Consider the following 15,341-nt stretch of genomic DNA (forward strand, 5'->3'; position numbering starts at 1 on the left):
TGACTTCTCAATTTGGTGTCGGCCGTCACTATGACCCTCTGTTCTCTCCTTTCGAATTGGCTTCATCTTTTGGTTATAGTTGATAATCCGAAATTCGATTTCTCGCATATATCTTGGAAGATGTGTAGAGCTACGACACTGTCACGGCTTGAGTGCCTGCACCACCTTCTTTTTGTTTCATGGTTATGTTTGTTTGCCTTAGAGCTGTTTTGAGAGGAGTTGGTTTATGGTGGCAGATTTGTGGTGTTCATGTTTTTTTGTTGTTTTTGTTGCTGTATTGTTATGTTGTCTTCAAATCGATTATTTTTTGTCAATTTTAATTCGATTATTTTTTGTCAATTTTATTTTTGTTTATCTATTGATATCATTATCTGGAATAGTCTTGGTGCCCCTATTTATCTGGTATTGTGGAGTACTTTTGAGCTTCCTTACTAGGTTGCTTTGTTTTGTTGTATTTGTATGCCAACCTTTTTTGGGTGAGTTTTTAGAATGAAATTCATTGTTCGACCAAAAGAAATAAGTCACTTGATGTGACCAACTTTTTCGAGAAGGCAAATATGCAAGCAACATGCCAATTAATTTGTTAAAATACAAATTAAATGATGTGTTACAAAAAATTATTCAAAATACATACACATTTATAAGAAAAAGACATATTTTATCGTTATTCTAAATTATAAATACTTGAATAGCATTTGCAGTTTTTTTATATAAGCGATAGTCTAAACTACATATGAGTGGTGTTTTTCACACACATTAAACTAAAATATCATTTGACTTCAAACACGAGACTATTAATCTACAAATCAATATTATTTTTCACTAGACTAGACCTATAAGGTGGAAGTCAATATCAGTACACTTGCCCTTTAGTTTTCCTAACTTTGGGAATCAATATTCTAAATCAAATGCTTCTTTTATTGGTGTGTGTTATTTAAAACTGAAAATCACTAGGTACGTAAAATCAAGGATAATGATTATATAAATAACAAAAAGAGGAAACCCGAAAGTGCCATGTACAAAAGTAGCAAAGGGCAATTTAGCAAAAGAAGCAAAAAAGAGAGCGTTTAGGTGGTGAGAGTGAGACTTTAAGACTAGAGAGATCGATAGCTCTCCGTACTTTTCCATTGGCCGCATCCCAACTCGTATCACAAGCAAGAAGTTAAATTCACTGCTCTCTCTCTCTCTCTCTCTCTCTCTCTCCCTTTCCTTCTTTCTCCAGCTCAAGATCTTCCTAGCTTTCGGTGCTATGAAAAGCTAATCTGAGGCTGCAGGCAATCTCTCTCTCCTCGCTTCATAATAGCCTCTGCATCTTTCTCTCTCTGTTTTCCACAGACAACACAGACCTCAAGGTTCCGTTTAATTACGGGCCTGTTTATCTTCTAGCTAAGGTTTCTGTCTCTCAGTGGCTTACGCTTCGGTCAAGCTTAGCTTTTCCATTCGGTTGCTTCTTCTACAAGATCTTATCCCACTCTGCTTAAAATTTAAGCTGAAATTTTGCTCCGGAAAGTGAAAGAAACAAAAAAAGAAGAAAAAAAATTCCGAGAATTTTCTCGGAAAAGCTACGTGAGCAGTGTATGTATAATGGTCCTCCAGCATCAAATTCTGGCACGAGCCCATTAATTCAAATCCCACAGTGGCAAACAGAGCAAACACCATTCATGGATTCAAATACCCATCAGAACTTGCACTCCCAAGAGCACCAAACTCACCAACCCAATTCTGGGTTACTGAGATTTCGCTCTGCTCCGAGCTCACTGCTGGCAAATTTCAACGAGAACAGCGATTTGGGTCTCATTGGTAAAAACCCAATTGAGGGTTCTGAGTCAGAGAGATTGTTTTCTAGATTTGCGAATTACACCCACACCAACGACTCGGATTCTTGGCCGTCGAGTTTTCAAGAGTTGGACGACAAGTCTACGGTGACGGCGACGGAGGCGGCGGTGACGGAGAGCCGTATGAGCTCACAGCAGCAGGGCTATTCTGGGCTCCCTCCTCATTATCCGAGACAGAGCTCGTTCAATGGCTCGTATGGGTTGGTGGGTTCGGCTGCAATGAATCATCACACTCAACCCAAGGCCGTTCACTCGAATCTTGTTCGACAAAGTAGCTCCCCTGCTGGGCTTTTCTCCAACAGCTCTGTTCAAAATGGTAATCTTTTTTATGCTCTCTTTCATTAACTTATGATTACATGTCATTGTGTAATTTGAGTTGTTTAAAGATTTCCATTTTAGTATTAGGTTATAGGTAATGAACTTTGATTTGGGAAGCTCATTTGCATTTTGGTTGAGTTGAGAGAAGATATTAACAAACGAGAAACAAAAAGAGTAAGAGATTGGATATAATTTGGAGGAGTGATATTAACCTCTACTAGGCAGAGTGCATTAGGCTCATCTTGTTAAGATTTCAGAGAGAAAGACCTGCGGACTTTACATTCTTTAACACATTTTTTGTGCTGAAAATTTAGCATCCATGTGGTTAATCTTATGGGAAATAATCGGTTGTGAGTTCAACTTCGAAGTGTGCTAACGGAGTTGAGGAAATTACTTTAATCATAAGATGTACTATTATGGACAACACTTATCTAGGATCCTCATAGTATTGGGAAACTTAGTCCTAATTAACAGCTGATAGATCACAATTAGCAAGGTACATTAAATAATTGAATATCTTAAAAGAAAAGTTCAGGCTATGCCACCATTAAAGGTACAGGAAACGATGGACTGAATGGTACTAATGGAGAACTAAGTCCATGCACAGACAGCTTGGAGATTGCAATGCTGATACTTGATTTTATGGTACAGGATTCCAATTTGGAACTTGGAATGATTCATCAAATTTTGCTGAAAATTTAGGTGGCATGCGAAGAGACCAAGATAATGAGGGGAAGTTATTTTCTGTTCCTCAGGTACTAACTTGCGTTTGTGGTTGAATTTCCTCAAATTTTTTATGCATATTTAACTCATTCTGAATAATTTTCATGCTTAGAATGGAGAGCTTGAAAACCGGATTCATTTACTATCCCACCACCTGAGTTTACCTAAAACTTCAGCAGACATTACCATGGAAAAGTTCTTGCAACTCCAAGATTCTGTGCCTTGTAAAGTTAGAGCAAAGCGAGGTTGTGCCACTCATCCCCGAAGCATTGCAGAAAGAGTAAATATTTTCCTATATCCATAGCCAGTTAAAATCTTTTGTTAGTGAGAAAAATATTTTTTTCATACATAGTAACTTGGTATGTTCACCATATCACTTAAAATTTTGATTTTTCTTCTTGGTCTTTGCTCCAAAAAAGAACATTCTCTATTTACTGAATGAAGTATTTGTGGCTTTACCCATGAATTTAAAGATGACAGTTATGGGGTAATTTATTTACAGGTTAGAAGAACACGGATTAGTGAACGAATGAGGAAACTACAAGAGCTTGTCCCAAACATGGACAAGGTAGAATTTGATACAAGCATTTTACCCTCAGATCTATTGTCTACTTATCCTTGGAAACTCATGGCATTTCATATTTTTTTATAAATTTCTTGGCAGCAAACCAACACAGCAGACATGCTAGATTTGGCTGTTGAGTATATTAAAGACCTTCAGAAGCAGTTCAAGGTATGAGAGAACTTAAATCAAGAGTGTCTGCATTGTGGACAAGCGTCAGTTTTTAATCACAAACAACGTGTATTCTTTTGCAGACTCTTAGCGACGTTCGAGCGAACTGCAAGTGTTTAAACATGCAGAAGAAGCCGGTTTCGAATCAGATTGTTTGACGTGCTTTTCTGTACAGGAAACCAGGAGAGTGATGGGGGGGAAGTGGATTGAAACCACATAATATTTTCTTTTTAAGCAGTGAACATCAAGTAGAAAGTAAAAAAGAGATAGAAGGTATTGTAGTTTTTAGTGGGTTTGATGTAGAAGGTTGGTAAATTTTCCACCACAACATGGAGAGGGGACCAGGCCTTGTAAGCTAGCAAGCTTTTGATTCCCAATTACACAGTATATGAAATAAACATAAAAGAAAGTACATGACATGTTCTAATAATCCAGTCCTTTAAATTTATCATTTTCTATTGAGTGTGTTTTATTTTGAATACAAGTGATAATCTAAACTATAACGAGAAAATGGGTTTTCTCACATACCCGCTACCAAAGTGTCATGTGGATTTGAACTTGAGACCACTAGACTCTAAGTCAATGTTTTTTTTCCACTAGGTTAAATTCCGTTGGCATTTTCTATTTAGCGAGACAGACAAAACATAGACATTTCTATTTCAGGCTGACTTTAGTTGCTTGCTTTGTTAAATACTTCCGACAAGAAATATATGGAAGAATTGATTATCCAACTTATCCAGCAAAGGAAAAAACAAAGTTTAGCACAATCAATGTGGTGAAGAAGGGTTAGTTTATGGTAATAAATTGGTTTCCTGTACGAGATCTTTGAATTCTCAAGGCATCTATATGATCGTGGATACCTTTAATTATTGATGCCAACCACATATTTATGATCTGAAGACTTTTTTTTCGTAGTTTTTTCTTTTTGGGTAATGCTAGGGAGACCATCTATTTGTACCATATTTGTGTACCAACTGATGTGGCTGATGAGTTGGTTATGCCACCAGGGCTGTACTTGAGATTTTGAGGGCCCTGTGCGAACTTAAATTGGGGCTTCACATAATCTAATACGAAATACTATAAATAAAAATTTGGCATAACTTAATGTCATAAACAATTTTTTTATAACTAAAAGTCATGAATAAATATGTAATGACAATCAGAAATTAAAATCATAAAAATTTAAATGTTTCTATTTGATAAAATTAAATGTTTGGTACAAAAATAAGCTCATTGTGCCCCTACATGGTCCTTTGCTGCCTCCAATAAGCAATTTGTGTTTAATAGGAAAAAAAATTAGCAATCACAAATTAAAGAGTAGTTGCACACAAATTCCTGAAATTTGAATTTGACTATTTGATTTTGAGTGTTCTTTATGAATATAGGAATTAGGGTTTTCTCTTTTTGGTGTTAAAATTCCTGAAATTGAAATAATAACTAAAATTGTCAAAAGATTGAAAAAATAACCAAAGAGAGATTGATGAATGATGATGATTACTTACCAGAAAATCAGAGTTTAAAAAGCCATGAAGTTTTTTTGTTTTGTTTGAATGAAAAAAGTACTTTTTTTAGATGAGAATTTTTTTTTAAAATTTTTAAAAGAATGATTGGAGTAGAAAGTGTTTTAGGGATATATATACAGAGAGCTTCCATTGAGGGATCCCTCAAATTAGCTTATTTGAGGGAGACCATTGTAGGGCCCACTCTGTATTGTATTTCACTAATCCAAATCGTCTCTTTTGTAGATACTCATTCAAAGATCATCTCTACAAAAAATCACTTGAATTCGATATCATTTGACCACTCAATTGAATTATTGAAATTTTAGTACTTTTTTGAAGCACCATGTTCATTGATTTTGTAGGACACAATTGGATATCGAAACAGTTTCCGATTTGTCTAATTTTTTTCAAGGATGATCTATGAATATAGACTTAAAAAATAGATGGTTTCAATCGTTGAAAAAAAATTCGTAAGGGACCCTAAAGGGTGTCCCTCAAATAAAATTATTTGAGGGATCCCTCAATAGAAAGGGACTATATAGATCGACTATAGACCGACTTTAATGCAAAAATAATATAAAAACAGCATATAGACCGACTTTAGCAAGAATCGAACTCTGGCGCTACGTTAAATGGAGAAGTGTTGGAGCCAACTCCACCAAACACGCCATTGTGCAAATGTCTAGCACGCTATACTATATATACAATTCCTATAATATTAATATATATAATATAAAGAATTTTTTTTCGGGGGGCCCTTAAGAATTGGGGGCCCTGTGCGGTGGCACCACTTGCGCCACCCCAGGGCCGCCCCTGTATACCACATAATTAAATGAGCTTTTATTTTATTTTATTTTATTTTCTCTTCACTTTACAGAAACCTAAGCGGTGTAGGAAGGTATATTCAATTGGTTCTTCCCTACCTCTTCCCCTTCCTCATCCTTATCTTCTCTCTAATCTGCCAATAACGATAAATCATACTAGAGTTTTTCCTACAACTCGGATCATCAATTGGTTGATTCGTCAGCCTACTCCTTCAGATTCATGCTCGCTCTCCAATTCGACTCACTTGTCTGGAGTGACTTGTAATTGTTGACTCTGTTTCCAGCGATAGCGAAGCCCACCCATCTCTGCTCTGGCTCAGACCATGTCATCTATGATCTCTTATTTCTTTTCTGGGACTTGTTCGTCATAAGTGATTCTTCTATGGTCCGTGTGTCTCCTTCAGTGCTTCTCTTTCATCGTGAAGATTTGAGATTCTTTTTGGTTAGGATAAATCATGGGTCTTTCTTTGTAGTGTTTAAATGTCTGTGACTGCAATTGGGTATAACGTTTGAAGAAGAGACTGATTAGTTGAAATAATACTGTAGGGCACAATAGTACGATAAACTTATTATTTCAAACCCAAACTAAGCTCATCTCAAGTTCAAGAGCCATGGAAAGGAGAGACTGATGAAGCCGTCCATCAAATCATGATGGAAAGTTGGAAACTATCTATTCCCTAGCAACAACACTAATTTCACCTTTTTCAAGCAAGTCATGGAACACCCTCACTTTCCCTGCTCATTCCAATGATGCATTTTCCAAAGCTTCCAGTAGCCAAAGCAAGCACCATGCCATAACATATCTCTTTGACAACGCTTGGTCCTTTTAGTGTTTAAATGTTTGTAACTGCAATTGGGTGTTCGAATGGAAAAAAAGGTTAAAGTGGTTGAAATTAAAAAACCACATCCCATTATCGTTTAAAGAAGTGCTTCAATGATTTCTGATGTTCATTTAAGCAATTAAAATCATTATCTTAATCATGCATTTGATGCTTTAGTGCATTCGTTGTTTACGATTCCAACACATGAAAGTTGAATTCTTGTTGTGCAAATGAAAGTTTTCATGGCAAACGAGGGCTATGTTCAGATTTTGCCCTTATGTATCTTGTCATTAGTGAATGGTCTTTTTCTTCTTCTGACTTTACAGAGATTCTAAGCAGCTGTGATATGGCATCATTCCAAGTATTCTTGAATGTCCAGTTGGTCCAAAAACGACTCACTTTTGGGGACCTGTTGCAAACTGGATTTGTTTCCGTTGTATGCTTCACTTCCATGATATATAGAATGTATTTGATTTCAAATGAGGTTTCTTGCTTTTTGACTAATTCTGATCATAATGGGCTGATTTAACAGGGATTGACGGATATGAACAAACCTCTAAAAATGATTTCTGGCAACAAGACAGCAGGTCCAATCTCAAACTAAAAGGGTGGCACCCTAATTCAATCAGAGGTTGTAGCAACCTTAATCCAATCTCAAACTACAACCATTCAATCTCAAGTGCAATATGGTCTTTTCAATTACAACACTAACAGCAAAATGTCTACATTAACAAAAAAAATGGAATTTTTAAGTTCAAAAGTGTCAACAACTTCTGCAATTGCAATTCTTTTGCTTCCAATGATCAGTTTCGTTGGCCACCACTTCCTCCAGAACTAAAGCTAGGCATGTATATATTGTAGTCTTCATTCCAATATTGATATTGATGATCCTAAATATGAAAAAAAAAGAAAAAAAAGAAAAGAAGAGGAAACAATATATAAATTCAATATTTTAATATAAAATAAATAAAAAGTACGGAAAGTTCTGAAATTAATCTTCTTTTCTATTACCAGAAAATGATTCTCATGAAGGATTGGATGAGCCATATGTCCTATCTCATACTCCCTATACAACTGATTTAATTGACCAGTTTGAGTAAAACCCATAAATGTGGCCATATTTTCCTGCAATGTTTCCATAATATTGGTCGTTACAACTAGAGAATCATCAGTACTAGAGCGAATGACTAATAATGAATTTTAACAAACAAAAACAATCAATCAAAACAAAACATTCATGTCATACCTGCATAGCAATGCTCTCTTGTGTTCCAACTACACCATCACCTTTAGAAGTAGATGAACCAACAATATGGCCAATATTATCAAATTCTGTTGGCTGCAAATCCTGCATAAAAACTCAAGGACAGTCACAATAAAATACTTTATTGATTGAATAATACATTAGAAAATAATAATAAAAAATGTATCCATTTTAATTACATACATTCAGTTCTTTCTCTCCATTAGTGTTGTTTCCACAAGATTTGATCTTTTTGTTACTCTCTTGTTTCTTCTTTTTACTATCTTGTTTCTTCCTAACTGCTTGCTCCAACTGAGATTTCCTCCTTTTAAATAGTGGACGGCCTTTCTTTCTAGCTGCTAAGGGAGTAAGAATACATTGACTTGGATTCGGAATTGAACTAACATCATTCTCAATGTTCCTACCAATAGGTGACTGAGGATTTGGTTGATCACTACCACAAACAACATTATGTTTGGAGAGTTCCTCCTTTACATTATCCATCCAAGTCATCACAATCATGCACTTATTGTCAGAATCATTTGCCAATTCCTTAATCTCATCAAAAGCCTTTTGCATCTTATGACATCGTTGTGCTTCAGGTGTGAGACTATAGCTTTCATAATTGATTTCAATCCTTGTGTGACATCTTTTCACATCCTTCCTCCATCTTTGCATTATATATTTTTCTGCAATCAAGTCAATGTTGTGGCGAAGAAAAACATATATTGTATGACGGCATAATATGCCTCTAAACTCAAACATGCGACAATTGCACTGGACTTCATTGTCATCTTCATTAAGCCAAACCTTGAAATAAAGTCTCTTTTTTTTCCCTTCCATCATGAAATCCTCAGATATTTGGTACTCAAAATTTGCACCATTCACTTTATGTGAAACATAGTCGCAATACATTTTGCCTATTAATTCTTCATGAAATTCTTTATATTTGGAAATAGTGTAAACCTCTTGAGCCTGTTTCTCCATGTTATAATGAGTTCCACAATCAAAACCAATGGATGAAGACTTAAAATCTTCTTGCTTCTCCTTTTCCACCTTAACTTTCAATGCATTTTCATATTGCTCCACAAACTGTTTTAAAGTAGTCTTAGAATTTACATGGTCATCAAAAAATGCATTCATACTTTCACTTCGTTGTGTGGTAGACATTCCTGCCCTAAAACTATCTTTCACAAAACATGGTACCCAACGTTGTCTCTCATTATATAGTCCAGCCAACCATTCATTGTCTTGTAACTCATATTTCTCAATTATTTCATCCCAACCTTCTTCAAACTCAACCTTCTCCAATGAGGCATACACAATACTTTGCAAGGCATACATGATAGCTTCATATTGCTTGTAACGGTTCAACTTACTAGGAAACTTGTTCATTATGTGCCACAAGCACCAACGATGTCTAGTATTAGGAAAAATAATCTCAATGGCATTTTTCATGATCAGTAATTATTCCCCTAGGAGCGTGCTCATGCATACAAGTGAGCCAAGACTTAAACAACCAAATAAAAGCATCAGTATCTTCACTTGAAATCAGCCCACATCCAAGTAAAATTGATTGCCCATGATGATTTACCCCCACAAATGGAGCAAATGGCATGTCGTACTTATTCGTCAAGTAGGTTGTATCAAATGTAACAACATCTCCAAATTCCTTATATGCCACCCTACTTCTTGCATCTGCCCAAAATACATTTCTTAACCGGCCATCTTGATCTAAATCAATTGCATAGAAGAAATTTGAATTTTGAACTTGCATATTCAGAAAATAAGTTTGGATTGCAGTAGCATCGCCTTCCCCAAGCCGTAATCGTCTCACATTTTCAATATAATTTCTACAATCCTTTTCCAAAAAGGAGATATTCTCATGGCCCCCAGCTTCAACCACTAATGAATTATAGCTCTTGATGAGGTGTGATGGATGATGGATGAAGGTGAGGACCTTCACCAAGTGTGTGAGGATTTGGGCAAACGATAAACATATAGAAGACAAGATATACGTGGTTCACCCGAATGATGGGCTACGTCCACGGAGAAGGGTGTTCTCATTATGATAATGTTTGTTTACATTTGTACAAGGGGATTAGACCCAAATATAGAGATAACAAGTGAGAAGCTCAGCCCAGAGATGGATCCAGAAGAGAGAGTCCTCAAGAGCCAGTCCCCTTCTAAGGAAAGAGTAGTCTTCTTTTATAGGTGAGGGGAGTCTCCATCTCTTGTAGTTTTCCGATGTGGGACTCCTCTTGCTTTGCTTAGAGTTGTGATTTGTGGTGATGCTTCTTTGGCTAAGGTGATGACCTCTCAAAGCATGGCACTCGAATGATCTAGCCTAGCCAGTTGCTCGGTCAGTTATGGTACAAACAGTAGTCCCCCAAGTTCTCGAGTAAGAAGGTACTTCTTGGTTGGGGACTTGTAATTTTAAGATGCACTGGCCGAGCAACACCATAGTTCATCTTCCAAGCTGTATAGTGCACTGCCCATAGTCCCCTAAGTCCCCGGGTAAGAAGGACATTTGGAAGGGAGAGAACTTGGCACGAGGGTGCCGAAGGTAAAGGGGATGCCGAAGGCACAAAGCTTGCATGTCGCAAGGCAATGTGCCTAGGCAAGAGGGTGCCGAAGGCATAAGAATTGCATGTCGCAAGGCAATGGGCCTAGGCACGAGGGTGCCGAAGGCATAAGACTTGCATGTTGCAGGACATGTACTTAGGCACGGGGGTGCCGAAGGTGACACAAGGTGTGGCTAGGCACGAGGGTGCCGAAGGTAATGTGGCTAGGCACGAGGGTGCCGAAGGTAATGTGGCTAGGCACGGGGGTGCCGAAGGCCCAAAGCTTGCATGTTGCAAGGCAATGTGGTTAGGCACGAGGGTGCCGAAGGTAATGTGGCTAGGCACGAGGGTGCCGAAGGTAATGTGGCTAGGCACGGGGGTGCCGAAGGCCCAAAGCTTGCATGTCGCAAGGCAATGTGGCTAGGCACGCGGGTGCCGAAGGTAATGTGGCTAGGCACGGGGGTGCCGAAGGCCCAAAGCTTGCATGTCGCAAGGCAATGTGGCTAGGCACGAGGGTGCCGAAGGTAATGTGGCTAAGCACGGGGGTGCCGAAGGCCCAAAGCTTGCATGTCGCAAGGCAATGTGACTAGGCACGAGGGTGCCGAAGGTAATGTGGCTAGGCACGGGGTGCCGAAGGTAATGTGGCTAGGCACGGGGGTGCCGAAGGCCCAAAGCTTGCATGTCGCAAGGCAATGTGGCTAGGCACGGGGGTGCCGAAGGTAATGTGGCTAGGCGCGGGGGTGCCGAAGGCCCAAAGCTTGCATGTCGCAAGGCAATGTGGCTAGGCACGAGGGTGCCGAAGGTAATGTGCCTAGGCACGGGGGTGCCGAAGGCCCAAAGCTTGCATGTCGCAAGGCAATGTGGCTAGGCACGAGGGTGCCGAAGGTAATGTGGCTAGGCACGGGGGTGCCGAAGGCCCAAAACTTGCATGTCGCAAGGCAATGTGGCTAGGCACGAGGGTGCCGAAGGTAATGTGGCTAGGCACGGGGGTGCCGAAGGCCCAAAGCTTGCATGTCGCAAGGCAATGTGGCTAGGCACGAGGGTGCCGAAGGTAATGTGGCTAGGCACGGGGGTGCCGAAGGCCCAAAGCTTGCATGTCGCAAGGCAATGTGCCTAGGCTCGGGGGTGTCGGAGGCAAAAGAGATGCCGAAGGCACGAGGGTGCTGATGGGAAGAAATGCATATGTGCATTATTTTTTTTTTTGAATGGCCGGGCCATTTGGAAATTTTGGACTTCCCCACAAATCCTCCATGGCCCTTGCCGTTCGGCAATGGTCTATCCAATTTTTTTTTGTTTTAAATGGCCAGGCCATATTGAGAGGGCATGAAGGCTTAGCTTGAATTGGGCCTTCGGTAAGTAAAAAGGGCCTTGGGGTGAGCTTCGGCATGTAGGGTTTTTTGAGGGAGTATATAGAACAAAAAAGTGTGGCAACTATGCCGTTCGGCAGCTTTCCCTTCGGCACTTTGGGGTAGAAAGTCTTGGTGTGCTAGGTCTCCCTTCGGCACTTTAGTCCAGCCGTTCAGCAAGTGTGATTCGGCAGGTAGCGTTGGGCTTAGCAGCTGCTTCGGCAGGAGTGTGGCTTCGGCAGGCGGCGCGGCAGCTGGTAGGCAGGTTCTATGCCGATCGGCAGGTTGTGGCCGAGGTGCTGTTGAAGTGCTGCCGACTGGTCTTGCCGTTCGGCAAGGGCTGGAGGCTGTGCTGTCTGAGTTGTCCTGCGGCTGGAGGCTTCGGCAGGGCTTGGTGCTTCGGTACAGGCTTGGCGACGGCTGGGTTGTCGAGGTGTCGAGCAGAGTAGGAGCGGGCCGAGGTGTTGATGTGCTGCGAGCATATTGGTTGTGGCTGGACCCTTGCCATTCGGCAAGGGTGATTGGGTGGTTGTCGAGATCAAGTTGGAGCCGCGGCAAGCTTGGAAAGTTGTTTTCGGCGGAGTGGTCTTTCGGCTTCGGCGAGATTTGATTGTGTTCCAAAAATCCGAGTGGCTGGCCCTTGCCGTTCGGCAAGTCCTGGCCATGGTTGGCTTTGATCTAAGCTTCGGCAGCTGGTTCTCTCTCTCGACAGGAAGTTTGCTTCGGCCGGGCAGCAAGCGGCAGCAAGGCTTCTTGCGAAAGGGCTGGACAGTTTGGTGTGCACGGCTTTGGCAGGTAGGAAGGTGGGCTTCCGAGTGGCGCTTCGGCAAGTGACATGCATCGGCAAGGTTCCGTGAGCTAGGCCTTCCTTTCGCGAGTCTTCTTTTTCTTTGGTTTAGGGTGGCTTGATCAATTTTTGAATATGCTTGCCGTTCGGCAAAGCCTAATTTGAATATGCTCGATGATGATTCTTGTTTGTTGGTGTGGTCGTTTAGCTCTTCAGCAGGGGTTATTTGGAGAAGGTTGCTTTGTTCGAGCCATGGATCTGGATTTGCTTTAGAGCTGGCCTTGTTGTGGAGCTGGGCTTCACGAGTTGGCTATTCGATGCGGGCTTCACATTGCCAAATCAGCCACAAAGTGACCGGCCAGTGGGTAGAAGTGAACAAGTGCAATGGAAAGAGTGTTTGAGCCTTTCCAACATAGAATTGGTGAAATCCTTCTCTCAGTTTTGCTTCTGGTGGTTTGGAAAAGAGAATGACCGTTTGGAAGGTAGTGCACAGAGAGCATGGCCAGAGCACCGGGGGTCAAGTAGAAGGGCTGCCTTGATTCTTCTGAGGTATGGTGTGGCTGGACAAACCATTTCGCAGTGAGCTATTTCAATTGCTTGACATTTCCATCTCTGCTTATCTGCTTTGGTTTCATATGCAGTTGTAGACGTGGTGACATGAGGGCTTGTGGCAGAGAAGAGAAGGGGTGCAGAACGGCACCGGCTTATGATTTGAAGGAAAGGTGTGCGTTCAGCACTTGCAACTAGTTGTCTTCAGTCACTCAGATAATAGGTTGCTAATAAAATATGCATTTTCCAAATAAAATAATAATAATAGGAATTGTTTGAGAAACACTTGTCTCCTGGAAGTGAAACACGTGGGCTTCCCATTGGATTGAAATGGTTGTTGGCCTCCTTGGCCATGCAAGCCATGCAAAGTGATTTTGTTGGTGAATTGGAATATTTGGAAACCTTCAAACTGGAACTCTTCAAAGTGACTGAATGGTGTGTTGTTTCGGCAAATGCATATATCTTTGGCATGTTGTTGTTGAAGACATCACGGGTGTCTAGAGAAAAAATTTGACATTGGGTGCCGAACCGTATTGCTTTTTTGGTTTTCTGAATCTGAAGCATATGGTTGCTGTTTGGTTTGGCCAATTGATTGGTTTGGAGGATGAAGTGTTGTACGGCCCTTGCATATTTTGGCTTCAGATGGGGTGTGGTATCTTTGGTGTCTTGTGTGCATCGGTGCTGGGCTCTAATTGGGTCTTTCGTAAGACTTTGACAAAGTAGGTGTCTTGATAAATTCAGTAGTTGGGTGCTGTATGGATTTTTGACGAGAGAACGGCACCATAGATAGATGCCCCAGACATGTAATTAGAGGTGGCCTCCGTTGTCTTGACTTGGACATCATGCATATCTTTAAGCAATTGATTGAGACATGGTGGGTCTGGTATGTGTCGCCGTTTAACTGTGCAATATAATAATGCCATCTCCCTTACAAGCACATGTGCTTTTGACTAAAGTTGATGATAATTAGGCAATATTGCCCAACGGCACCTGGGCCACAAATAAGGCTTTACTTGCATAATGTTAATCAATTAAATATGCATTTTCCAACAAAACAATGAAATGGAAAAAGACAAGGATATTCCACTTATCTCTTTGAAGAGTCTTGTTCAGGAGAAGGCATCACCATGTGTCTCTCTCTCCAACATTCACCACGTACCGAACGGTAGTTGTACGAACTAGCTGCCTTCATCTCACCAATGGCAAGCCCGAACAATGACGGGGTGCCTAAGGCACCACATGCGTCAGAGAGGTGAAGTGCTAAAGGAAGTGCTGAAGGCACCGCTTGCTCCGAATGATGGAGGGGTGCCGAATGATGAAGCTTGTAGAACAAGCTCAAGTCCCCATATTTTTGCTCTTCAAAGAAGTGCCAAACGGCACTTTAAATTGAGATGTTGGTTTGGCTATGCAAGCCATACAAAAGGACAGCCACATCCTAATTGGCTTTTCCTTAAAGTATCATCTTCTGTAATTTCTTGCCTTAGCATTCGTAGTTGCTTCAGTAAGGTATTGTAGAACAGCCACTTGGGTGATGTTGATTGCATGGGTGCCGGAGGGCACTGAAGAAAGGGCAGACCGACACAAGCTTTTTTTGTGTCGATTCCCACAGACGGCGCCAAACTGTTGATGCTCAAAATGGTTAGGCCAAGGTTGAGTCCAACTTAGTGATGAGGTGTGATGGATGATGGATGAAGGTGAGGACCTTCACCAAGTGTGTGAGGATTTGAGCAAACATATAAAAGACAAGATATACGTGGTTCACCCAAATGATGGGCTACGTCCACGGAGAAGGGTGTTCTCATTATGATAATGTTTGTTTACATTTGTACAAGGGGATTAGACCCAAATATAGAGATAACAAGTGAGAAGCTCAGTCCAGAGATGGATCCAGAAGAGAGAGTCCTCAAGAGCCAGTCCCCTTCTAAGGAAAGAGTAGTCTTCTTTTATAGGTGAGGGGGAGTCTCCATCTCTTGTAGTTTTCCGATGTGGGACTCCTCTTGCTTTGCTTAGAGTTGTGATTTGTGGTGATGCTTCTTTGGCTAAGGTGATGACCTCTCAAAGCATGGCACTCGAATGATCTAGCCTAGCTAGTTGCT

At 40.8% G+C, this 15,341-nt stretch overlaps 1 protein-coding gene and 1 pseudogene across 1 annotated transcript; one reads left to right on the plus strand and one right to left on the minus strand.

Moving 5' to 3' along the window:
* The first annotated feature begins 1,224 nt into the window (after positions 1–1,224).
* On the plus strand, positions 1,225–4,022 carry LOC117635059 (transcription factor bHLH130-like). Its single transcript, XM_034369387.1, has 6 exons — positions 1,225–2,151; positions 2,805–2,908; positions 2,989–3,156; positions 3,379–3,444; positions 3,541–3,609; positions 3,693–4,022. Exons 1-6 carry the CDS (start codon positions 1,578–1,580, stop codon positions 3,765–3,767), a joined length of 1,056 nt encoding a protein of 351 aa, XP_034225278.1. The 5' UTR covers positions 1,225–1,577; the 3' UTR covers positions 3,768–4,022.
* Positions 4,023–7,913: 3,891 nt separating this feature from the next.
* LOC117635337 lies at positions 7,914–12,417 on the minus strand (annotated as a pseudogene).
* Positions 12,418–15,341: the final 2,924 nt, after the last annotated feature.

This window comes from Prunus dulcis, chromosome 7 (assembly GCF_902201215.1).
Source record: "Prunus dulcis chromosome 7, ALMONDv2, whole genome shotgun sequence".
NCBI lineage: Eukaryota > Viridiplantae > Streptophyta > Magnoliopsida > Rosales > Rosaceae > Prunus > Prunus dulcis.

Excerpts from the sequence above, each read along its gene's own strand:
- LOC117635059 (XM_034369387.1), top strand. The coding sequence starts at position 1,578 with ATGTATAATGGTCCTCCAGCATCAAATTCTGGCACGAGCCCATTAATT. Across the intron at positions 3,157-3,378 it reads CCCGAAGCATTGCAGAAAGA|GTTAGAAGAACACGGATTAG; the intron begins GTAAATATTTTC and ends ATTTATTTACAG. Across the intron at positions 3,610-3,692 it reads ACCTTCAGAAGCAGTTCAAG|ACTCTTAGCGACGTTCGAGC; the intron begins GTATGAGAGAAC and ends ATTCTTTTGCAG.